Consider the following 27,029-nt stretch of genomic DNA (forward strand, 5'->3'; position numbering starts at 1 on the left):
GGAGCCACTGAATTACCCATTAGGGAAGTGTCTCCCATTAAAAAAAAACTGCAGATTCTTAAAGATGAACTAACGCCCATGAGCACAGCCTCTAGGGTACAGCAGCCTTGTAAAACTTAAAGGGGTTGTTCTCCTTTAAATGAACTTTTAGTATGATGTACAGAAGGATATTCTGAGACAATCTGCAATTGGTTTTCATTTTTTATTATTTGTGGTTTTTGAGTTATTTAGCTTTTTATACAGCAGCTCTCCAGTTTGTAATTTCAGCCATCTGATTGCTGGGGTCCAAATTCCCCTAGCAACCACACATTGATTTGAATAAGAGACTAGAATATGAATAGGAGAGGCCTGAATAGAAAGATGAATAATACAAAGGAACAATAAATATTTTAGATGGGGTCAGTGACCCCCCCATTTGAAGGCTGGAAAGAAGAAGGCAAATAATTCAGAAAGTATAAAAATGAAAAAATGAAGACCAATTGAAATGTTGCTTAGTCATTCTATAACACACTAAAAGTTAACTTAATGGTGAAATTTCTTGCCAACTTATCATATGTTCCAGTTTGTGCCCCCATATAGATTTCCTGTGCACCATGTTCCCCTGCTCAGTGCTTTAAATTGGTGGTTTATCTTTGATTATGTTACAGAATGGCTAATTCTAAGCAACTTTTCAATTGACTTTCATTTTTTATAGTTTTTGAATTATTTGCCTTCTTCTTCTGACTCTTTCCAGCTTTCAAATGGGGCTCACTGACCCCATCTAAAAAAAACAAATGCTCTGTAAGGCTACAAATGTATTGTTATTGTTACTTTTTATTACTCCTCTTTCTATTCAGGCCTCTCCTATTCATATTCCAGTCTCTTATTCAAATTAATGCATGGTTGCTAGGGGAATAGGGAAATTTGAACCCTAGCAACCAGTCTGTTGAAACTGAAAACTGGAGAGCTGCTGAATAAAAAGCTAAATAATTCAAAAACCACCACAAATTAATAAAAAATAAAAACCAATTGCAAAGTGTCTCAGAATATCCCTCTCTACATCATACAAACAGTTAATTTAAAGGTGAACAACCCCTTTACAACAGTGGTGCAAACTGTCATGTGACTGTGCTTTTCCTACTGCTGCCGCATATTAACCTGATGTCTTCCTGGGACATGTCAGTGTAGGGCAGGTTCAGTTTGACAATGTTATTTTCCTTGAGATCCTTTACTGGTGCCTTGAGCCCATACGTCTGCTGGAACCCGGGGGCGACCGACTGAACATACAACCTCATTTCATCCAACAGCCAGAAGATCTACAGGCAAGAAATACAAAGAATGGGTTATGGTTCGGTACCTCTCTAATACAAATATCGGACCTGTTATCCAGAATGCTCCGAGCCTCTGTTATTCCATATAACGGATCTTTCCTTAATTTGGGACTCCATGCCTTAAGTCTACTAGAAAATCATATAAATATTAAATAAAGCCAATAGGCTGGTTTTGCCTCCAATAAGGATTAATTATATCTTAGTTGGGATCAAGTACAAGCGACTGTTTTATTATTACACAGAAAAAGGAAATAATATTTAAAAATTTGGATTATTTGAATAAAATCTATGGGAGACGGCCAGCCCGTAATTCAGAGCTTTGGATAACGGGTTTCCGGATAACAGATCCCATACCTGTACTGATATTCTGCCATTAATAACCTGTAAATTATATCCTTATAAACGGAGACTAGTGATGTCATTGGTTATAATTGGAGCTTTGTGATGTCATTTCTGTCACATGACTCACTGAAACTTGTGTATTATAATAAATAAAGTACCCCCTGTTGTAAAGTATCAGGATATTAGAAATCACCTCAGAGTTCCATGACCTGTATAAAAACACTCCTCAGTAACTTATAATATCCTTATATTTTACAAAAAGGGGTACTTTATTCACTACATAATTTATATCATATACATATATATAGAGAGACAGAGAGAGAGAGAGAGAGAGAGAGAGAGAGAGATTAAATTGTTCCGTTATATTGTAGTTGGGATTGTTCTTTGCAAGTGAATCAATCAGTTCCTTGTTTTCTTTTTTTTAACCACTTGCCCTAAATAATAAACTACCCTTTTTTTGTTGGGTCCTCAGCAACCTGTATATATCACCTGTATATATCACCTGTATATATTACCTGTATATATTACCTGTATATATCACCTGTATATATTACCTGTATATCACCTGTATATATTACCTGTATATATTACCTGTATATATCACCTGTATATATTACCTGTATATCACCTGTATATATCACCTGTATATATTACCTGTATATATCACCTGTATATATCACCTGTATATATTACCTGTATATCACCTGTATATATCACCTGTATATATTACCTGTATATATTACCTGTATATCACCTGTATATATTACCTGTATATCACCTGTATACATCACCTGTATATATCACCTGTATATATCACCTGTATATATCACCTGTATATATTACCTGTATATATCACCTGTATATATCACCTGTATAGATCACCTGTATATATCACCTGTATATCACCTGTATATATCACCTGTATATATCACCTGTATATATCACCTGTATATCACCTGTATACATCACCTGTATATATCACCTGTATATATCACCTGTATATATCACCTGTATATATTACCTGTATATCACCTGTATATATTACCTGTATATATTACCTGTATAGATCACCTGTATATATCACCTGTATATATCACCTGTATATATTACCTGTATATCACCTGTATATATTACCTGTATATATTACCTGTATAGATCACCTGTATATATTACCTGTATAGATTACCTGTATATATTACCTGTATATATTACCTGTATATATTACCTGTATAGATCACCTGTATATATTACCTGTATATATTACCTGTATAGATCACCTGTATATATTACCTGTATAGATCACCTGTATATATTACCTGTATATATTACCTGTATATATTACCTGTATAGATCACCTGTATATATTACCTGTATATATTACCTGTATAGATCACCTGACATCTGTTTCTCTTTTTTTTTGCTCACCTGTCTTTGATCAATGGCCGACTCAAAGATCACTTCCAGCGTCCGGTTGACCCAGGTGTGTCTGTAGGGATGATCTGCCGGCGGCATGTACAGATCAAAAATCACCGTCTTGTTGGTGCGGCCGGCGAGTCGTAGAAGGTCGGCCAGTTTGCAAATGGACTGATTGGACGACCGCTGCTTGTCTTCCTCTGACAGGGAACCCATGGAGGAGAATGGCTGATTCTAGGGGAAATAGCAGTCACATGGTTACCCAAACTGCAATCTATTGGCAGAGACTTGGATTGTATTCCAAGTATTCCAATGTAGCTAAATTATTTAGCTTTTAATCAGCAGCCATTTGGTTGCTAAGGTCCGAATTACCCTAGCAACCCTGAATGAAAGACTGGATTATGAATAGGAGAGACCTGAATAGAAAGATGAGGAATAAAAAGTAACAATAACAATACATTTGTAGCCTTACAGAGCATTTGTTTTTAGATGAGGTCAGTGGCCCTCATTTGAAAGCTGGAAAGAGTCAGAAGAAGAAGAAGGCAAATAATTAAAAAACTATATATATAAAAAAAAGAAATAATGAAGACCAATTGAAAAGTTGCTTAGAACTGGCCATTCTATAACATACTAAAAGTTAACTTAAAGGTGGACCACCCCTTTATCGAAATGACAAATATTTGTACCCAGCCGGTGCACTTAACCCAACAGCTGCCAGTTATTGGCTCCCACATGAGTTGTGCAAAGAAACAGACCAATCAGAGGAGGCCATGCTTGTTGGTGTAGGTAGAAATGAGACAAGGGACATACCTTAGTGAACCACATCCCAGCATTCAGCTGTTCCAGGGCGTCCCAAGTAAACATGGCTGCGTTGTCATTGGTCCGGTTGGGGAAGACGTCTCTTACATTGGTCGTCCTCTTTAAAGTGCTGTCGTGCATAAGAAATGGCACCCCATCATAGCTACAGGGCAAAGGGCACATGGTCATTAGGGATAGCGAAGGTGTGGTGTAATTAACTGAGGTCTGGTGATTGGCTGGGGCACAGGGAGCTCTATGCATACAAAAAACTCATATACTGTATTGTCCAAGGGAAACTAAATGGTAGCTCCTACTCCAATGAATAAGCACAAGTTTGACATCCTTGAGATATTTACTAAAAAAAAAAATGATATAAGTAGATATGGGGAGGCCCATTTATCAAAGTCCGAATTTCTCTCATTATTTTCTGAAAATGACTCAGACCAAATCCCTATGGGTTTTCCCCCTTATTTATCAATACATTTTCACAAATAATTCCAGTTCGGGAAAAAACTCTAAAATCGTCTGAAAAATTCTAACAAATTTTTTTTTTCTATCCAAAAAATCAGATCTTTTTTTGGATTTGTGCCCCGAAAACGACAAAATCTTCGGATTTTTGAACGAAACCCAGCGCAGATCAAGATATCTTTGGGACTTCTCCTATTGACTTATATACAACCTTGGCAGGTCTGAGATGCCAGAATTTCGGATTTGGACTTTTTCCATCCTCGGGGTATAATACATCACGAAAATAAATAAATGTAAAAAATAAATAAAGCCCATAATGTAATAAAAGAGTTAATTCATGGTCCCTGGGGCACAAGAACACAAAGGGGTGCAAGAGGGAGAGCCATTTCCAGACAGACAAATTCAGCGTGCCCCATTACAGGTTTTTTTTTTTGCACACTTCCCAAAGATTCCGAACATGCCATGTCTTGTTTTACCAAGATTAACTTCCTGGTTCTGTAACCAATCAGATGTAGGCTTTTACCAGCCCATTGCAGTTACAACAATGAAAGCAAAGAGCTGATTGGCTGATTAACACTTTGGAGTACAAATGACAGCTGAAAAGATATTACTGACAATTATCCAATTATTTTCCCCCAAGCACAGACTGGAATAAGTCAGGAGTTTGAGGAATAAGCAGAGGGACAACTGTGAATAGCATCTACCCATCATTCCTTGGTTCCCATGAAGAACCATTTTGTTCCTCTTGGCCCCGGGAACTGCCGTGTATATACTTTTCCCCCGCTGGACCCCGTCCCATCTGTCCTTTACAGATAAACCCAATACCCACTGAGGCGATGCCAAAGATCTGCAGATTCTCCAGCACTTTATCTCCCCACATCCGATATATCAGACGCCCCATGGGCTGCTGAAAGATTTGGTTTAGGGCGAGGGGTCGTTAGAGATACCTCAATGTGACGTCGGACTCAAGGCCATCTCCTCCGCTCTCTATGGTCTTCAGGAAAGACAGCAGCGTGTTTTCTGGCGCCAACTGCAAGGGGCAAAGAAACATGATCTGAAGTTTCCATGATCTGAGTGTTTATAGAATAAGTCAACATTAAAAATAAGTGAATGTAAAATTAATGAGGGGGCTATTCTAAGAAATTTTGCAATGTACATTCATTATTTATTTTGTTTTGATTCCAAGATATTAAGGGATACATGTACTGTTAATATGAATGAGTTTTGTTACAACAGCGCCACCTGCTGGTCAGTTTCCCACCAGTCTGACCAGCAAGTAGTCAAGGAAGTTGTCAGGAGAAAGAAAGAGGCTGATGTTCTTCTGCTTAGGAAAAGAATTAGAAACCTTTCTCACATCTTTCCTAAGCAGAAGAACATCAGCCTCTTTCTTTCTCCTGACAACTTCCTTGACTACTTGCTGGTCAGACTGGTGGGAAACTGACCAGCAGGTGGCGCTGTTGTAACAAAATTCATTCATATTAACAGCACATGTATCCCTTAATATCTTGGAATTAAAAATGAAGAAATATCAATGTACATTGCAAACATTCTTAGAATTTCCCCCGCATCAATTTTACATTCACTCAGAAATTGCTGAACTACAATCCCCACAACGACACTAATTCCAGGCTCCATCCAATGACCTATCACAGTATTTAAATGAGAGGAATGCTAGAATGGAATTTGAGGAACACTTCCTATAAACTAGGCAAGCGCTGGTGCAATAAAGTCTAGAAAGTGATTTCCCTTAAAGGGACGCTATCGTTAAAAACATAAGAAATGTACATCTGTACCTAAAACTATGGGGCAGATTTACTAAGGTTCGAGTGAATTTTTGAAGTACAAAAAGTTAATTTTTTGGATACTTCGACCATCAAATAGAATACTACGACTTCGAATTTACTTCGACTTCGATTCGAAGTAAAAATCGTTCGAATATTCGACCCTGAAAGTACTGTCTCTTTAAAAAAACTTCGACTTCAATTAAACCTGCCGAATTGCTATGTTAGCCTATGGGGACCTGCTACAAACTTTTTCTAAGTCTTTACACATCGAATTAAAAATCCTTTGATCGTACGCTAAAATCGTTCGAATTTTTCGATTAGAGCGATTTAACCGCTCGATGGAACGATTTTTATTCAATCGTAGGATTGCCAAATTCGGTGAAAAAACTTCGAATTCGATATACGAAGTTTTTCAATTCGATGGTCGAATTTCTAAGTTTTTTGTACTTCGAAATTCGACCCTTGATAAATCTGCCCCTATATGTGATGTCAGTCAGAGACCCTCTGAGTCCCCTATAACTCCTGGGGCCCCTGCCTGCTTTTACTATAGTTATTTCCCAGCTTGCACTAGTGTTAAAGGGAAGGGCTCCAGGTAGATGTTCTATGGCTGCTACAAGCAACAGGGGGCCGAGTTTGAGTCCCCAACTTTCCCATTGGGCTCTTGTCTACTTTTTAATTATCTCTAGAATTTATATGAAATGTATTTGATAAGCAGATTGCTCAGAATGGCCCATCTTGGGCGCTGTCTATTCCCACCCCTGAGCCCCAAATCCCAGTTACATTCTGGTTTAAGAATCGCAAAATAAATATAATATTTAAAACACAAGAGCTTACTGTTGGTGACCCTCTATGTCCGATCAGTTTAGGTTTGGGCCCCAGGGTTCCTTCCTCTCTGATACACGGGGAGTACATGCCCAGCGGGATGAGATAGAGAAAAAGCAGCACCGCAAGGTAAGGACTTAATATCAGAACCCGAAAACCTGCAGAGAGACACAAGAACTGGACTGGTACTGAGCTCTGATTGGACTGACCCATTACCAATAATACAGGAGGAGAACCCAGGATAAAGGCACCTCACCAGCATCAAAAAATAGTTAATCCTTATGGATAATGTGAATAATAAGTCAAGATATTATCAGGGGGAAAGGGATGTAAGTGTGGAAAAATGAAGGACAAGACTGTGAACTTACCCGCATTGCTCATCCTCATGAAATACAGAGACACTGGCCAGGAAAGAACAGACATTGCTGCAATAGCGCCGATGTGCAGATAGGGGGCAGTAACCTATGGACAAGGGCAGGTTATAATGGTTAACATTTGACATTAAAGTCACATGTAGAGGAGAACTAAACCCTAAAAATGAACGTGGCTAAAAATGTCCTATTTTATATAGTGAACTTATTGCACGAGGCTAAAGTTTGAGCTTGTCAATAGCAGCAATGATCCAGGACTTCAAACTTGTCACAGGGGGTCACCATCTTGGAAAGTGTCTGTGACACTCACATGCTCAGTGGGCTCTGATTGGCTGTTGAGAAGCTAAGCTTAGGGCTCGTCACTAATTATCCAGCAGAAAATGAGCTTCCCTGGCTGTAATATAAGCTGATGCTACAGGTTTGCTGATTATTCAATTCTGATGCTAATTGCACTAGTTTCTGTGCTGCCATGTAGTAATTATGTGTATTAATTACTAATCAGCCTTATATTGTGACATTTCTATTCTATGTGTACTGTATATTGTGAGTGGCTCCCTAAGCTCAGTAAGTGACAGCAGCACAGAGCATGTGAATCAGTGAATCAGCAGAAAAGAAGATGGGGAGCTACTGGGGCATCTTTGGAGACACAGATCTTTACTGCTAAAGGGCTGTGGTTGCCTTGGGCTGGTACAGAAGCACAAAACATCATGTACAACATTTATAGCTACTTCTTTAGTTAGGCTTTAGTTCTCCTTTAAAGGGGTTGTTCAGTTTTAAGTTAACTTTTAGTTTATTTGTAGATAATTCTAAGCAACTTTTTAATTGGTCATTTTTAGTTTTTTAATTATTGCCCCCTTTTCTTCTGACTCTTTCCAGCTTTCAAATGGGGGTCACTGACCCCATCTAAAAAAACAAAAGCTTTGTAAGGCTACAAATGTATTGTTATTGCTGCTTTTTATTCCTCATCTTTCTATTCAGGCCTCTCCTATTTATATTCCAGTCTCTTATTCAAATCAATGCCTGGTTCCTAGGGGAATTTGGACCCTAGCAACCTGATTGCTGAAATTACAAACTGCAGAGCTGCTGAATAAAAAAATGAATTAACTCAAAAACCACAAATAGTAACAAATGAAAACCAATTTCAGATTGTCTGAGAATATCCATCTCTACGTCATACTGAAAGTTAATTTAAAGGCAAACAACCCCTTTCAAGGACTATAATAGATAAGGGGTGGGTGGATGTAGTACATGCTATCTACTGCATAAAATTCACGTATGCCCTGCTTGTAAGGAGGACACAAATGTAGGTCAGATATGTTGGCTCCAGGTTACACTACTAGAGGATAAAACCAGATTTATCTGACTGTGGAAGGATTTAAGGATCATGTTACCCCAGAAGCAGAGAAGCCTGATTTTATCGGCCTTTCCTAGAAACTAAAATCTTCCCTGGCAGTGACACCTTGGATCAGCGACACTGGATTTTAACCTCCAGCTTAGAAAGCAAAAGAAAAGGGGTAAAAACCATGCACAATAAATGCAGACCAACTGCAAAGCTACTAGCCAATCTGCAACATAAAAGATAAACTTACAATTGAAACAAAGCAATGGGCAGGCCCGAACTGGCAATTTGTGGGTTCTGGCAAATGCCAGAGGGGCTGCTATAAGATGCCATAGACAGTCACTATTTAGTGGGCTAGTAGGGGCTGTTTCGACTCCCAGTTGAGACCTGGCAAGGGGCAAAGGAAATATTAAAGGAAAACTTTACCCCAAAATAAATATTTTAGCAACAGATCGTTTATATCAAATTAAGTGACATATTAAAGACTCTTACCAAACTGGTATATATATTTAAGTAAATGTTGCCCTTTTTCCCTTGAGCTCCCATTGTATGACATTCTCTGTGCTGCCTCGGAGATCACTTGACCAGAAATACTGCAGCTCTAACTGTAACAGGAAGAGATCACCTGACCAGAAATACTGCAGCTCTAACTGTAACAGGAAGAGATCACCTGACCAGAAATACTGCAGCTCTAACTGTAACAGGAAGAGATCACCTGAGCAGAAATACTGCAGCTCTAACTGTAACAGGAAGAGATCACCTGACCAGAAATACTGCAGCTCTAACTGTAACAGGAAGAGATCACTTGACCAGAAATACTGCAGCTCTAACTGTAACAGGAAGAGATCACCTGAGCAGAAATACTGCAGCTCTAACTGTAACAGGAAGAGATCACCTGACCAGAAATACTGCAGCTCTAACTGTAACAGGAAGAGATCACCTGACCAGAAATAGTGCAGCTCTAACTGTAACAGGAAGAGATCACCTGACCAGAAATACTGCAGCTCTAACTGTAACAGGAAGAGATCATCTGACCAGAAATACTGCAGCTCTAACTGTAACAGGAAGAGATCACCTGACCAGAAATACTGCAGCTCTAACTGTAACAAGAAGAGATCACCTGACCAGAAATACTGCAACTCTAACTGTAACAGGAAGAAGTGTGGAAGCAAAAGACACAACTCTGTCTGTTAATTGGCTCATGTGACCTAACATGTATGGTTTGTTTGTGTGCACAGTGAATCCTACGATCCCAGGGGGCGGCCCTTATTTTTTAAAATGGCCGTTTTCTATTTATGATTACACAATGGTACATACTACTAGAAAATTATATTATTATGAAAATGGTTTATTTACATGAAGCAGGGTTTTACACATGAGCTGTTTTATGCAATATCTTTTTATAGAGACCTACATTTTGGGGGGGGATATAGTTTTCCTTTAACATTTAGACGGTACCTGGAAGGAAAGCCTCACTGTGTCCCATTCTCCTTTCCACAGCTGGGACAGGACAACCAGCGCTCCCAGCGAGACCACCAGAACCACCACTGTTCCAATCTGCAAAGGAAGGTCTCTGTTAGTATTTTCTGTACTGGGAGCTTTAACGTTATAGAAGAATTCACTAAAAAGGTCACCCGGAGCCTAGGGCTGATTTGGCTACTAGCCAGGGTAACAGGTTCAATAAAAGGCCTGAAACATAATAACCCCCCCCAACTGCAACTGCCTCCACAACTGAAGGATGGCAGACTACACAACATTGACATAGAGTTTTACTGTCACAATCATGACTGTACTTGTGTTACTGAGCTTTCCACATTCCACACCACATCCGCTTTCTGTTCTGTGGGGTCTCCGTGCACCTGGACCCATCTACAAACAGCTCTGCAGCCTATAGGTTAATAACCACTGGAGTACGGACTCATAGGGGTCTGATTCAGTTGCCCTGAGCTCCACTACAGGTATGAAATCCATAGTCCGGATACCCGTTATCCATAAAGCTCTGAATTACGGAAAGGCCATCTCCCAAAGACTCTATTTTATCCAAATAAACCATATTTTTAAAAATGATTTCCGTTTTCTGTGTAATAATAAAACAGTAGCTTGTACTTGATCCCAACTAAGATATAATTAATCCTTATTGGAAGCAAAACCAGCCTATTGGGTTTATTTCATATTTAGATGATTTTCTAGTACACTAAAGGTATGGAGATCCAAATTACAGAAAGATCCGTTATTTGGAAAACCCCAGGTCCCAAGCATTCTGGATAACAGGTCCCATACCTGTACTTGTGCCCACAGCCCTAGCTACCCTGCTGGCTAACCTGACCTAAAACTCATCTGTACCTGCTTGGATCCACTTCTGAACAGCATCCTGCATTAACAATATTAAAGAAAATAAAGTATAACCAACAGATAATAGAAATCCTTATGAAATCAGTTTAAACATATATATTTAAAGGTTATATCCAGGTTTCCAGAATGCTGAGTACCTGGGGGTTTTCTGTATAATGGATCTTTCTGTAATTTAATACATTAAGACTACTAGAAAATCATTTAAATATTAAATAAACCCAATAGGCTGGTTCTGCTTCCAATAAGGATTAATTATATCTTAGTATAATGTGATCATAATGATCAATGATCAATGATTGATATAATGATCAAGTATAATGTACAGTTATGGGACCTGTTATCCAGAATGCTTGGTACCTACCTAACAACACTGGTCCAATTAGAAAATGTTCCATTTACTACCATTCTCTATCCGGGTACAAATACTATGTTCCAGGCCAACTTTCCTTAATTTAAACCAGTAACCTTCTGTGTGACACTGTATCAAATGCTTTAGCAAAGTTTAAGTCAATCAGATCCACTGCAATCCCAGAGTCAAGGTCTCTGCTCACCTTCTCATAAAAAGAAATTAAATTCATCTGTTACGTATGAAACCATGCTGGCACAAACACATAGTACAGGTATGGGACCTGTTATCCAGAATGCACGGGACCTGGGGTTTTCTGGATAATGGATCTTTCTATAATTTGGATCTTCATACCTTAAGTCTACTAGAAAATCATGTAAACATGAAATAAACCCAATAGGCTGGTTTTGTCTCCAATAAGGATTCATTATATCTTAGTTGGGATCAAGTACAAGCTACTGTTTTCTTATTACAGAGAAAAGGGAAATAATTTTTAAAAGTGTGAATTATTTGGATACATTTGAGTGTATTTTATTCTGTAATTCTGAGGTTTCTGGATAACGGGATCCCATACCTGTATATATCAATAAATATTTTTGTGGCCAAGTGGCCAGATGGAAGACAACATGCAAAATTACACATACTGGGTGTGTATCGCCCATTTCCGTTCCAAGTTACAATGTTGGATTATGATTGGCATTGACCAGACTGATTGACCCACCTTGTGGCTCCAGTGCAGATGTAATTGTTGGCCCTCTGAGAGCAGACATAATGCTAAAACCTAGAAATGGGGAACAAAACAATAAGAAATGGAAAGATCAATTCCACAAAGAATGAACCAAAAGTGTGTTGAACAGAGGAACCTCAATGGCTTCCCAATAGACTTCCAGTCGTTGGCTCTCTCTCAATTGTTGAGCAGAAGAAGATAAAATATCCCTTGCTTTACATGGGGGCAAGTAGAGGGGACCCCTGGTTTAACTTTGACATCTCCTAGAATATACAAAAACTTATAGTGCTACAAAGGCCCTTTTTAAAACACTATCAGTCTCTGATCTGCACAGACACAATGGGCCTTATTAGTGAATTGATCTGATACAGTGGATCCCTTCCCCTAACAAACAGACACGGCACACAAGGACATCTATGTCTGGTGCCACAGCAGGAAGATGAAATTCTGACTGTTGAGTTTGTCTTTCCTCAGGATGGCTTTAAGATACATTTCAGTCTGGTTTAGACAAAAAAACAGTCTGCCATTAATTAACTCTATTGGGCAGCTCATGGTAAAAAAAAATGGTAAACTAACCCGATATCTGATTGTAAGGCTGATTGGGGGGAAATCGTACAGTGATAGTGGGATAAGAATCTAGGTGAATAGTGCATGCCATTGTGGGGAGTTTTGGCTTCAGGCTCTGCAGCACATTCTAATAAAGGGATTTTGGATGTATCCCAGTGTAAGGGAAAATGGACCAGTAACTGAGAATCAGTGTTAAAAATAAAGGCTGGGTAGACAAGTGCTGGTCCCTAAGGGACACTGATTTTTAGCTATATTTTATCTGATTTACATTTTTTTTTCATTTATTTATAGTTTTTTTAAACTAACGGCCTTTTAATGGGGAGGGAGGGATATTCTGAGACAATTTGCAGTTGGTTTTCATTTTTTATTATTTGTGGTTTTTGAGTTATTTAGCTTTTTATTCAGCAGCTCTCCAGTTTGCAGTTTTAGCCATCTGGTTGCTGGGGTCCAAATTACCATAGCAACCATGCATTGATTTGAATAAGAGACTGGAATATGAATAGGAGAGACCTGAATAGAAAGATGAGTTATAAAAATGAATAATAAATTTATAGCCTTACAGAGCATTTGTTTTTTAGATGGGGTTAGTAACCCCCAGTTGAAAGCTGAAAAGAGTCAGAAAAAGAAGGTAAATAATTAAAAAATATATATAAATGCAAATAAATAATTGAAAAGTTGCTTAGAATTAGCCATTCTATAACATACTATGGGACCCATTTATTAAACCTCAGAATTTCAGAAGTCAATTTCAGATGTCCCTGAAGTTGTTTCTTGACATAGTGATCTGCGCTGGATAACCTGATAAAGTCTGGGGTTTTGTACGATAATCCGAAAAAGTCGCAGTTACAATTTGATAGTGATAGAGTGTCAATCGCACAATATGGACTGACGCTCGTTTTTGTCGTGACATTTTTTCGCTCTGAATTTTTGAGAAAAATGATTGAGAAATGAGTTCAATTCGTGGAAGGGAGTTTGGTCGACAAAACATGAGATTCATTTAATTTTTAGTAAATAACCCCCTAAATGTTAACTTCTCAATTTCAAGTGGGGGTCACTGACCCTGACAGCCAAAAAAATTGCTTTGTGATCTTATAATTTTATTGTTGTTTATAACTTCTCTTTGTATTCAGCACCTCTTCTATTCATCTTCTATTCTCATGCCCCTGCCTAGTTACTAATACTGCCCAAATTCGTGCCCGGGTCTAAGTTTCCTGGCCAGAAAGTACCTGCCCTGAGGGATCCGGTGGGTTTCGAGATACCCTGCTCTTCTTTACACCATTCAACGTTTCACGTCATTCCTTTTAGCGCTTTCAGAGCCATGTAGGTATAATGTCATGTAACTCACCAGTAATATTGCGATGTATCCAAACAGAACTGCTGCCACCACCAGAACTACTGTGGACCACAGGAACCAGTACCCCACTTTCAAATAGGAGATCCTGAAAACAGAAGAGTGAAATATATTTCTTCCTAATAATGATCCATTTCTGCAACCTGATGGCTCATGCTGTCCAGAGGGGCACACAGTCTGTGCATTCAAAGCAACAACTCCTGCCTGTGCTCCTTGCAGACAGCATTAGTCATTGTTTACTATGGCCAGTGAATCACAGAGAAGATGCTCATATACACTAAGATTTGCTTACCCTGTACTTTAGAGTACCCTGATATTATCGGGGACCTTCAAATAAATATTTAATACTGTTGATTAAATCATATATGGCCCCAAAGGAAAATGAGGGTTACTGATGGAGGCTGATGTGACTGGCTGACCCACAAGTGGCTACTAACTACCCCCCTGGTCAACGGACATGTGCCATCACCCTAACACACAAGCTTTGCCCTCATACGGAGAGTATCCCTAATCCCTATAGTCTTACATCAGTACAAGTAATGGGGGCGGCTGACAAATGAAAAGTCTTTCTATGCTTTAAATCAATGTGGCATTTTGTGTAAAGTGCCATTTGGTCACGTCAGGCAGTTACTCACCAGTCGAAGTCATTGTAGTCATTCTTCGCTTCCTGCCAGAAATATAAGAAGACCAGGGAGAGGCAGAAGGCCACAAGCAAAACCATAAAGAACAGATGCTCCTTCTGCAACAAGAGATACGACTACAATTAACACATGTGAACATTAAAGGGTAACCAAATATGTTATGTTAATCGTTATAGTATAAAGCTGCTGTACTAACTACTACAAACTGTAGCTCTATGCAGAAGTAGCAATGCCTCTCCTAACTCCATTAACAAGCCTTAAAGGACATGTAGAAACTACATTTTCCTACTATGTATATAAGTTGGGCACATCCCCCACCCAAATGGCATCATTTGTACTGTATTTACCCCCTCCGTGTGCCAGCACCAAGACATTGTCCTAAACCAAACAGCAGCTTTCAGTTGGCGGCCATTTTCCCTCTGACACATGACCAGTGATGTTTATAACTACAAAGAGCACATGTGCGCTCTAAGGTTCATGCAATGAAGAATTGAACACAGCATACTTTAATAAAAAGTCCTGCTTGGATTGAGCACTTTAATAGTTACAGTATGCTGAGCTCAGGAGAGGTGGTTAGGAGAAAAATAGGATCAGACAGCTAGAGCAGAATTTCTAGGTAAGCCAAAAATGACTTCTCTTCATTGGCTGCTAGACTGGAGGGCGTGTTTAGTAATCTGAGAAGAACTGAGCATGCTCAGTAGCCAACAGCCAAAGCAAAATCCTAAGGGAGGGGGCTGAGTGGGTGTCAGGTATTGCTGGGAGTCGAGCCGGGGACCTTTGGGTTTCTGGCTCGATACCCTAACCATTTGGCCAGGTGAGCAGCCTGTAGGGTTACTCACTGTGTGTAACCTGGCCTCTGCAGTCCCAGCCCAGCTGCCGCCTGATTGGCCTCTCCAGCCCCAGCTCAGCTGCTGCCTATCTTAATCTACCAATCAGGGCTGCCTCTTCCCTATTTAAGGGCAGCTCTCAGACCACTCCTTGCCAGAGCATTGCATGGTTTTCTAGTACTGCGGCATCGCCCCTAACTAGGTTTCTAGCTCTTGCCCCTTCTCCCTTGTTAGTCTGCCTTGTCTTGTCCTGCTTTCCTATCTTGTACCTTTCTAGCCTCGACCTTGTTCCAACCCTATCTTGTACTCCTCTCTTGCTATCCAGCTTCCAGCTCTCTAGCTATCCTGCTTCCAGTCCCTTCTTGCTATCCTGCTCCAGTCTCCCTCTCTTGCTATCCTGCTCCAGTCTCCCTCTCTTGCTATCCTGCTCCAGTCTCCCTCTCTTGCTATCCCGCTCCAGTCTCCCTCTCTTGCTATCCCGCTCCAGTCTCCCTCTCTTGCTATCCCGCTCCAGTCTCCCTCTCTTGCTATCCTGCTCCAGTCTCCCTCTCTTGCTATCCTGCTCCAGTCTCCCTCTCTTGCTATCCTGCTCCAGTCTCCCTCTCTTGCTATCCTGCTCCAGTCTCCCTCTCTTGCTATCCTGCTCCAGTCTCCCTCTCTTGCTATCCTGCTCCAGTCTCCCTCTCTTGCTATCCTGCTCCAGTCTCCCTCTCTTGCTATCCTGCTCCAGTCTCCCTCTCTTGCTATCCTGCTCCAGTCTCCCTCTCTTGCTATCCTGCTCCAGTCTCCCTCTCTTGCTATCCTGCTCCAGTCTCCCTCTCTTGCTATCCTGCTCCAGTCTCCCTCTCTTGCTATCTTGCTCCAGTCCTGTCTTGCTATCCGCTCCTGTCTCCCTCTGCACTCTATCCCCCAGTTTGATCTACGCCCGCACCGTCCTGTCCCATCCAAGCCGTTCCACTCCTGCCATGTCCAGTCCTTTCCTGTTGAGTCGTCGCCCTCTTCTTCCTGTCTTGTCCAGTCCTGATCGTCGTCCTATCCGTCCTGTTCCAGTCTGACTCTTCGCCCTCATCTACCTGTTCCTGCTTCCCTTCAGTTTCCCCTTGGCACATACAGCCCCTGCCTCAAGGACTCGCCCTTTCCCTTCAGACTCTACAGCGCCCCCTACCTAATCCTTGACAGAATGCTCTGGCCAAAAGAGTCTGCAAGGGCTGTTCCTGTGCCTTCTGACCGGATTCCCAAAAAGACTGAATATTCTATTTTGACCCGCAGATACTGTGATGGCTCCCCAAGTAAAATTCCTATCTTTCTAGAGGAAGTCCTGCTCCTTTCAGAGAAAAAACACTTTCTAAGTGCTCCTCCAGTCGAGCAAGTTTCGGAAATCATTTTCTTCCTGCTAGAAGGTGAAGCTCGTTACTGGGCCGAGAACTTACTGTGCAGTAAATCCCCTATAATCTACGATACTGCTCAGTTTCTGTTGGCATTCCTAGATAAATTTGCCTCAGTTCCAGGGCTGGCTATCCCTCCGCAGTCTGCTCCAGTTCCAGGGCTGGCTATCCCTCCGCAGTCTGCTCCAGTTCCAGGGCTGGCTATCCCTCCGCAGTCTGCTCCAGTTCCAGGGCTGGCTATCCCTCCGCAGTCTGCTCCAGTTCCAGGGCCGGCTATCCCTCCGCAGTCTGCTCCAGTTCCAGGGCCGGCTATCACTCCGCAGTCTGCTCCAGTTCCAGGGCCGGCTATCCCTCCGCAGTCTGCTCCAGTTCCAGGGCCGGCTATCCCTCCGCAGTCTGCTCCAGTTCCAGGGCCGGCTATCCCTCCGCAGTCTGCTCCAGTTCCAGGGCCGGCTATCCCTCCGCAGTCTGCTCCAGTTCCAGGGCCGGCTATCCCTCCGCAGTCTGTTCCAGGGCCGGCTATCCCTCTGCAGTCTGCTTCGGTTCCCGGGCCTGCCACCCCTCAGCAACTGCTTACCCAGCAGCATCGGCTGCCCACAGCTCCAGAGGGGCCTACCCAGCAGCATCGGCTGCCCACAGCTCCAGAGGGGCCTACCCAGCAGCATCGGCTGCCCACAGCTCCAGAGGGGCCTACCCAGCAGCATCGGCTGGCCACAGCTCCAGAGGGGCCTACCCAGCAGCATCGGCTGGCCACAGCTCCAGAGGGGCCTACCCAGCAGCATCGGCTGGCCACAGCTCCAGAGGGGCCTACCCAGCAGCATCGGCTGGCCACAGCTCCAGAGGGGCCTACCCAGCAGCATCGGCTGGCCACAGCTCCAGAGGGGCCTACCCAGCAGCATCGGCTGGCCACAGCTCCAGAGGGGCCTACCCAGCAGCATCGGCTGGCCACAGCTCCAGAGGGGCCTACCCAGCAGCATCGGCTGGCCACAGCTCCAGAGGGGTCTACCCAGCAGCATCGGCTGGCCACAGCTCCAGAGGGGTCTACCCAGCAGCATCGGCTGCCTACAGTTCCAGTGGGGCCTTCCCTGCAACCGCCATTGCCTTCAGCTCCAGAGCCGGTTCCCCAGCAGCCTCCGCTGCCCATGGCTTCAGCTAGGCTTCCCCGGCGACTGGCTCCCCACTGGCTGCCTCCTGCACTTGTGCCGGCTCAACAGCAGCTGCCTCCTGTACCCATGCCTTGTCCTGTGCCCCCAGAAGTGGGGCTTCTGCCTGATCCTGTGCCCCCAGAAGTGGGGCTTCTGCCTGATCCTGTGCCCCCAGAAGTGGGGCTTCTGCCTGATCTTGTGCCCCCAGAAGTGGGGCTTCTGCCTGATCCTGTGCCCCCAGAAGTGGGGCTTCTGCCTGATCCTGTGCCCCAGAAGTGGGGCTTCTGCCTGATCCTGTGCTCCCAGAAGTGGGGCTTCTGCCTGATCCTGTGCTCCCAGAAGTGGGGCTTCTGCCTGATCCTGTGCTCCCAGAAGTGGGGCTTCTGCCTGATCCTGTGCTCCGAGATGGGGGGCTTCTGCCTGATCCTGTGCCCCGAGATGGGGGGCTTCTGCCTTGTCCTGTGCCCTCAGAGGTGGGGCTTCTGCAGTGTCTTAACACAGTGACTGTACCAACCCTTAAAATAACATTCAAAACCCAGGCACTCATGTGGAGGGCACCCGCGAGGGTGGAGTTGCCTATACTGTTGCCAAGTCCCAGGGCACCCGCATGGGTGGCTCTGCCAAACACCTGGGCACCCGCCAGGGTGGCTCTTCTGAGTCCCAGAGCACCCACCAGGGTGGCTCTTCTGAGTCCCAGAGCACCCGCCAGGGTGGCTCTACCGAGTATCAGAGCACCCGCCAGGGTGGCTCTACCGAGTATCAGAGCACCCGCCAGGGTGGCTCTTCCGAGTCCCAGAGCACCCACCAGGGTGGCTCTACCAAGTATTAGAGCACCCGTGAGGGTGGCTCCTCCAGGTCCCAGAGCACCCGCCAGGGTGGCTCTACCTAGTATCAGAGCACCCGTGAGGGTGGTTCTACCAAGTATCAGAGCACCCGTGAGGGTGGCTCTTCCAGGTCCCAGAGCACCCGCCAGGGTGGCTCTTCCGAGTCCCAGGGCACCCGCCAGGGTGGCTCTTCCGAGTCCCAGGGCACCCGCCAGGGTGGCTCTTCCGAGTCCCAGGGCACCCGCCAGGGTGGCTCTGCCGAGCATCAGGGCACCCGCCAGGGTGGCTCTGCCAAGTTCCAGGGTGGCTAATACAATAGCATTACCTTCTAGTTGGGCACCCATGTGGTTAGTTCTGCCCATAGCATTGCCAGTTCCCCAGGTGCACGAAAATGTTGGTCACTGTGGCGCCTGGGAGTCGCCTTGTGAGGGGGGGGATACTGTCAGGTATTGCTGGGAGTCGAGCCGGGGACCTTTGGGTTTCTGGCTCGATACCCTAACCATTTGGCCAGGTGAGCAGCCTGTAGGGTTACTCACTGTGTGTAACCTGGCCTCTGCAGTCCCAGCCCAGCTGCCGCCTGATTGGCCTCTCCAGCCCCAGCTCAGCTGCTGCCTATCTTAATCTACCAATCAGGGCTGCCTCTTCCCTATTTAAGGGCAGCTCTCAGACCACTCCTTGCCAGAGCATTGCATGGTTTTCTAGTACTGCGGCATCGCCCCTAACTAGGTTTCTAGCTCTTGCCCCTTCTCCCTTGTTAGTCTGCCTTGTCTTGTCCTGCTTTCCTATCTTGTACCTTTCTAGCCTCGACCTTGTTCCAACCCTATCTTGTACTCCTCTCTTGCTATCCAGCTTCCAGCTCTCTAGCTATCCTGCTTCCAGTCCCTTCTTGCTATCCTGCTCCAGTCTCCCTCTCTTGCTATCCTGCTCCAGTCTCCCTCTCTTGCTATCCCGCTCCAGTCTCCCTCTCTTGCTATCCCGCTCCAGTCTCCCTCTCTTGCTATCCCGCTCCAGTCTCCCTCTCTTGCTATCCTGCTCCAGTCTCCCTCTCTTGCTATCCTGCTCCAGTCTCCCTCTCTTGCTATCCTGCTCCAGTCTCCCTCTCTTGCTATCCTGCTCCAGTCTCCCTCTCTTGCTATCCTGCTCCAGTCTCCCTCTCTTGCTATCTTGCTCCAGTCTCCCTCTCTTGCTATCCTGCTCCAGTCTCCCTCTCTTGCTATCCTGCTCCAGTCTCCCTCTCTTGCTATCCTGCTCCAGTCTCCCTCTCTTGCTATCCTGCTCCAGTCTCCCTCTCTTGCTATCCTGCTCCAGTCTCCCTCTCTTGCTATCCTGCTCCAGTCTCCCTCTCTTGCTATCCTGCTCCAGTCTCCCTCTCTTGCTATCCTGCTCCAGTCTCCCTCTCTTGCTATCCTGCTCCAGTCTCCCTCTCTTGCTATCCTGCTCCAGTCTCCCTCTCTTGCTATCCTGCTCCAGTCTCCCTCTCTTGCTATCCTGCTCCAGTCTCCCTCTCTTGCTATCCTGCTCCAGTCTCCCTCTCTTGCTATCCTGCTCCAGTCTCCCTCTCTTGCTATCTTGCTCCAGTCCTGTCTTGCTATCCGCTCCTGTCTCCCTCTGCACTCTATCCCCCAGTTTGATCTACGCCCGCACCGTCCTGTCCCATCCAAGCCGTTCCACTCCTGCCATGTCCAGTCCTTTCCTGTTGAGTCGTCGCCCTCTTCTTCCTGTCTTGTCCAGTCCTGATCGTCGTCCTATCCGTCCTGTTCCAGTCTGACTCTTCGCCCTCATCTACCTGTTCCTGCTTCCCTTCAGTTTCCCCTTGGCACATACAGCCCCTGCCTCAAGGACTCGCCCTTTCCCTTCAGACTCTACAGCGCCCCCTACCTAATCCTTGACAGTGGGTTAGAGGAGGAGATGGAATCCTAAGTGATTAAGGGGATACTGCAGCCTTACTTTTATCCTTTGAACAACAGGGGTGGAATTTAGCAATTTCAAGGAGGCTGTTCACTGATTAAATGTTTGCATGGGGGAGGGGCTTATATATCCTTTAAGGGTTCCTGCCAAGGAGATAACTGTGGGCTGTTATGGACTTATTTGCCCTAATTGAGCTTTATTATACTCTGGTGCTCTCATTGGGTCAGTATAGTAGACAGGGCAGTAGTGCCCCAATCATTGCTATTATTATTCTTATTATAGTGTTTTCAGTTATAACGATATCTTGGATTTCTGTTTGTCTATTGCATACAAATTTGTTGCAGGCAGGATCTTTCTTGTAAATATAGGGCCCTTTTGCAGGCAGCCCCCCCCCCCCCAACTGCACCAACCAGACCAACCCCCCCCCCAGCCGCAGTGGGTTTGGCAACCGGTATATCTGGCTACCTCATGTCCCGTCCCTGATGCCGCCAACCTCGCTAGGCAGCTGGAATGGCTGAGGCCCTGTCAAGGGACCTATGCTCACAGGGATGGTTTTAAAGGAGAAGTAAAGGTTAAAATTAAGTAAGCTTTATCAGAAAGATCTATATGTATACACCAGTAAACCCTCCAAGTAATGCTGCTCTGAGTCCTCTGTCAAAAGAAACAGCACATTTCTTTCCTTCTATTGTGTACTCATGGGCTTCTGTATCAGACTTCCTGTTTTCAGCTTAAACCTCCAGGGCTTGGGCTTGAGCATGCTCAGTTTGTTCCTCCTCCCCTCCCTGCTGTAATCTGAGCCCAGAGCTATGAGTGAGCAGGGAGAGACTCAGGCAGAAAGTCAAGTCACACCAAGCTAATATGGCAGCTGCTATCCTACTATCAGTCTATAGAATAGAGTTCTGACTCTAAGGGACTGAGTACGACCCCTGCAGGATTTTCCCGAGAAAGAGAGAACTAGAGTGGCAATGTTCTGTAAAAGTAGATCAAACGTAAGGGGCAAAAGCAAAAGAAAATGTGCAGAACAGAAAGCAGCCAAAAGAGGGAGCACAAGAGAGAGGAGGAAACATGAGTTACTGGATATGTTTTCAGGAGAAGGTAATACTAGAAAATGTAACAGGAGGAACAGAAAAATAAGTGGCAGAATAGAAAAACTAAATGAGGGAACAGGAGGGTAAAGAATGAGAAAAGAAACGAATATAAAGAAGAAGGTGAAGACACGACTTAATGTGACAGGGAAAGGTACGTGGGTAACAGACAATGAAAGGGGAAAGGGAAGGTGTGAAACATACGCAGTAAAATTTTAAAAAAATGGAAACACAAAGGCCAAGGCTGCTTTTTATATAGATATATATTCCGTTCAATAATTGACTCCCATTTACTAGTGTTCTAGAAAAATGCAATAGCTCGTTGCCATGACAACTGCATCCACCATCGAACAATACAAACATAATAATACCTGGATACAGATACGCAGGATACATTTATGTGTCAGTCAAACCATACAGGAGGCTAATCTCCCCCAACTTGGCAAACTGGGGGTCAGTTTTAAATAGACACGACTACACACACGTCCCGTACTAGTAATCCAGCATTAACCTTGACTTTATCATGAATTTATTGTACTGGGAGGGAGAATCTGACTAAATATCTTATATCTTTCCCAAAGTGAATAAAAAAGGTGCACCAATGGGCACATTTCCATCCTGAAATCCCTTTTAAAAAACGTGGAAGCCTCGGTTCTTTCTTAGGGACATTTTTGCCCGAGCTGCAGCGCAAGGAACAAAGCACTCGAAATTCAACCCTCCCACCCACATTCACTTTGAATGGGATCACGTGAAATCCCTGCTGCACTAGCATCAGAAAGAGGCAGAAGACGAGAGAGAGAATAGAAAGATGACAGACAAAAAAATAAAAAGCACAAAAAAAAAAAAAAAAAAGAAGCTTCAGGATGAATCGGGTTTCTTGTTTCCAGACCCACCAATCAGAGAGCACTTTACATTTCAGGTTAGAGAGATTCAGAGAAGAAGAGAGATATTCTGAGACAATTTGCAATTGGTTTTAATTTTTTATTATTTGTGGTTTTTGACTTATTTAGCTTTTTATTCAGCAGCTCTTCAATTTGCATCTTGAGCTGGTAACTAGGGTCCAAATTCCCCTAGCAACCATGTATTGATTTGAATGAGAGACTGGAATATGAATAGGAAAGGCCTGACCAGAAGGATCAGTAATAAAAAGTAGAAATACATTTATAGGGCATTTGTTTTTTAGAAGGGAGTCAGCGGCGCCTATTTGAAAGCTGCAAAGTGTCAGAAGAAAAAAGCCGATAACTATAAAACTATAACAAATAAATAATGAAAACCAAATGAAAAGTTGCTTAGAATTGGTCGTTCTATGACATAATAAAAGTTACATTCTGGGGGGGGGCCTCATGAGATGAGTCATAAAAATAGCAATAACAATACATTTGTAGTTTTACGGAGCCTTTGTTTTTTAAATGTACTGCAAAGTCAGAAGATGAAGGAAAATGATTCAAAATTTTTTTAAAAAAATAAAACAAATAAATCAATTGCTTAGCAATAGATATTCTATAATATACTAAAAGTTAACTTAAAGATGAGCTACCCCTTTAAAGGAGAAGGAAAGCTACGGAGGCATTTTATTGGCAATAGATTAGCCACAATAGTGCAAGATAAAATGCTATATTTATTATATAGAATTTTACCATACCTGAGTAAAAAGCTCTAGAAACTCTCTCTGTTTGTTTAGGATAGCAGCTGCCATATTAGCTTGGTGTGACATCACTTCCTGCCTGAGTCTCTCCCTGCTCACTCATAGCTCTGGGCTCAGATTACAGCAGGGAGGAAGAGAGGAACTGAGCATGCTCAAGCCCTAGCCCTGGAGGTGTAAGCTGAAAACAGGAAGTCTGATACAGAAGCCCATGAGTACACAATAGAAGGAAAGAAATGTGCTGTTTCTTTTGGCAGAGGACTCAGAGCAGCATTACTTTGAGGGTTTACTGATGTATTTATATAGACCTTTCTGATAAAGCTTACTTACTTTTAACTTTTCCTTCTCCTTTAAAACCATCCCTGTGAGCATAGGTCTCTTGATCTGGGGCTGGATGCACCCGTGCGCAACGCACTAACCGGTGAGATCCATTCTTTTACTATAGAAACTGTCACGTCCTTGTGGGGAGCCGTGGGATAGCGCCTGGCTACAGTATTAAGCGCTACGCTTGGGGCTAAATGCACCCGGGCGTTCTTCGAGGCCGGGTAAGAGAGGCCTAAAAAGGGATACACCCTAATTCTTACTACAAGAGCTATACAAAGCACAGGCTCCACTTGGAAATTTAATCTTTGAATGAGAAATCCAAGGATTGGCCCCTTTAACTATATGGACACTCCATTTACCTAATGCTGCTATAAAATTGACTTTATGTGGATAGGTATACACACAATTGCTTATGATATGCCCTAAAAAACTGTTAATACACAAACTGGGCAGGTTATAACAATTTAATAACTTTGGACTATGTGGACTATGTAGTATATGTATAAGTAGCCCCTTTTATAAATCTCTGGGGATGATTGGCTAGAGTGGTTGTCTCTAACTGTATTGTTGCTCTACTGTATACAACCTTATCTATTTTACCAAGAAAGAGGTCTCTGGTATATCACTCTCTGACTTGCTTAGGAGATGGTTCACAATACACAATTAACAATTACATAATATAATAATATAATAATATAATATTCACTATGAGTGAATTATGGAACACGGATGCACGCATATTGAAGGCCAACTCTGTTTTCAATACGGATGTTGATACTTCAAGTGATTTTTCAAATGTATCAAGAGTATTTCGTGAATTTGAACATAAGTTAACTAAAGAATTGTATATATGGTGGGAAATAGCATCACTTGAAAAGTATGTCACCTCTCAGATAGGGATGTAGCGAACGGCGGAAAAAATGTTCGCGAACATATTTGCGAACTTGCGACAAAAATGCGAACGGTTCGCGAACGTCGCGAACCCCATAGACTTCAATGGGAAGGCGAATTTTAAAAGCTAGAAAAGACATTTCTGGCCAGAAAAATGATTTTAAAGTTGTTTAAAGGGTGCAACGACCTGGACAGTGGCATGCCAGAGGGGGATCAAGGGCAAAAATGTATCTGAAAAATCCATTGTTGACACAGCGCTGCGTTTTGTGCTGTAAAGGGCAGAAATCACACTACGTCACTCAGGTGATGTTTCTGGACACGGAATGTGAAAAAGCTCACACAGCTAGGTGGCACTTGGTTAAAGACTGGGCAAACAATGCCTGCAAGGGCAACGTATACAGTAGTGGATACGGAATATATTATTGCTGCTGTAAAACATCACTCAGCTGATGTTTACGGACACGGAATTATTATTGTTATTTAGACAGAATGTGAAAAAGCTCACACAGCTAGGTGGCACTTGCATACCTCCCAACTGTCCCTCTTTTGACCACTCAACCCCCTGTCCCTCTTTTGTACTGGAAAGTCCCTCTTTTCTCTGAACTAACAGTTTCTAACTTAATTAGCTTTTGGCAGAGAGCTCAGAACAGCTAACAGGTGCAAATAAGATACTTTGTAACAATTTTGACTCTGGTTGGTGCTGGTAGTGGTGAACTACTAGGAGGAGCAGCACACCAGTCCCTCTTTTCTCTGAACTGAACAGCCAGAAAAAAACAGTTTCTAACTTAATTAGCTTTTGGCAGAGAGCTCAGAACAGCTAACAGGTGCAAATAAGATACTTTGTAACAATTTTGACTCTGGTTGGTGCTGGTAGTGGTGAACTACTAAGAGGAGCAGCACACCAGTCCCTCTTTTCTCTGAACTGAACAGCCAGAAAAAAAACAGTTTCTAACTTAATTAGCTTTTGGCAGAGAGCTCAGAACAGCTAACAGGTGCAAATAAGATACTTTGTAACAATTTTTACTCTGGTTGGTGCTGGTAGTGGTGAACTACTAGGAGGAGCAGCACACCAGTCCCACTCCCCAACACAGCTAGACTAATAGCACTGGGCTCTTATAGTAGCAAAGTAAAAAAACAAAAAAGAAAATAAAAGCAGTCCTTACAAGGACTATTGGGTTATTACAGCAGTCAGCAGATGAGAGATCAGAAGCAGTGCCCACAGCAGCTACATACAGAGCACTGCAGTAGAAGGTAGATTACTAGCCAGCAAAGCTAACTAACCTAAACTCACTGTCCCTCAAATCCCTGCAGACTTCTGTCCCTACAATACAGAGCAGTATCAAGTAGATTACTAGCCAGCAAAGTTACTATCAACTGTCCCTCAAATCACTAACAGCTCTCTCCCTACACTAGCTCTTCCAAGCACACACAGGCAGAATGAAAAAACGCTGCAGGGCTTCAGTTTATATATGGAAGGGGAGTGGTCCAGGGGGTGTGGGGGTGGTCCAGGAGGGAGAGCTTCCTGATTGGCTGCCATGTATCTGCTGGTCTGGGGTGAGAGGGCAAAAATAAGCGCCAGCTAAGGCGAACCCAAATTGGCGAACGTCGCGCGACGTTCGCGAACATTCGGCGGACGCGAACGGTCGATGTTCGCGCGAATTAGTTCGCGGGCGAACAGTCCACGACATCCCTACTCTCAGATGATACCACGGGGTTTACGTATAAAAAAAATTCCCTTCTTTTATGGAAAGAGATGAGATCTTTATGGGCAGTTGGAATAAAATTTTGTCAAGACTTCTCATTAAGACTAATGGAATTAATGATCGAGTATAAAACTAAAATATATTTGGATGTGAAAGGGGAGTTAAAGATGATTGAAAAAGATATAGAACAGTACAAAACTTAGGCACGTTTTGATATATTGTATGAATCTATCAAAAAGAATATAAAGCAGTTGGAGAGTGATATTATGGAAAATAAAAAGAAAAAATTCAACAGGGACAGTCTTGACTATATGAAGGATCAAGTTTATAGTTGGGCAAGTAATAGACGAGAAAATAGGAGAGAACATAATAGTCAACGTTCGATTCTTAAAAACACAAGTACTCCAAAAAAAGTGAGTTTTTCTAGTGTGGATAGGGATTCTCTGGATGGTTCCCTTGCTGGCTCTTCCCCTATCTCTTCACAGAGTAACAGATGTGAGAAAGCGAGGGATGTATTTGCGGGAGAACAACATCATTTTTTGAAGAAAGGTCACACGGGCACTGGCCAGTGGACACAGAAAAATGCAAACAGGGAGCTGTGGAAACGACAACCAGAGGAATCCACCAGGGAACAGGAGGACAAGAACCGATATGTCTTACGAAA

The 27,029-nt window shown here is 43.3% G+C and overlaps 1 protein-coding gene across 1 annotated transcript in view; it reads right to left on the bottom strand.

Annotated features, from left to right (window-relative positions):
- Positions 1 to 27,029, bottom strand: part of XB877238.L (provisional ortholog of glycerophosphodiester phosphodiesterase domain containing 5 L homeolog) — a 45,500-nt gene that overhangs the window by 4,866 nt on the left and 13,605 nt on the right. Inside the window, exons 3-12 of the mRNA XM_018247869.2 lie at positions 14,626 to 14,729; positions 13,985 to 14,078; positions 12,067 to 12,126; positions 10,106 to 10,204; positions 7,306 to 7,399; positions 6,950 to 7,095; positions 5,279 to 5,361; positions 3,876 to 4,026; positions 3,078 to 3,299; positions 1,138 to 1,295 (exon numbers count right to left, since the gene is read on the bottom strand). Of these exons, the coding sequence (XP_018103358.1) occupies positions 1,138 to 1,295; positions 3,078 to 3,299; positions 3,876 to 4,026; positions 5,279 to 5,361; positions 6,950 to 7,095; positions 7,306 to 7,399; positions 10,106 to 10,204; positions 12,067 to 12,126; positions 13,985 to 14,078; positions 14,626 to 14,729 (1,211 nt within the window). The remainder of the gene's footprint in view (positions 1 to 1,137; positions 1,296 to 3,077; positions 3,300 to 3,875; positions 4,027 to 5,278; positions 5,362 to 6,949; positions 7,096 to 7,305; positions 7,400 to 10,105; positions 10,205 to 12,066; positions 12,127 to 13,984; positions 14,079 to 14,625; positions 14,730 to 27,029) is intronic.

Source organism: Xenopus laevis, chromosome 2L, assembly GCF_017654675.1.
Source record: "Xenopus laevis strain J_2021 chromosome 2L, Xenopus_laevis_v10.1, whole genome shotgun sequence".
Taxonomy (NCBI): domain Eukaryota; kingdom Metazoa; phylum Chordata; class Amphibia; order Anura; family Pipidae; genus Xenopus; species Xenopus laevis.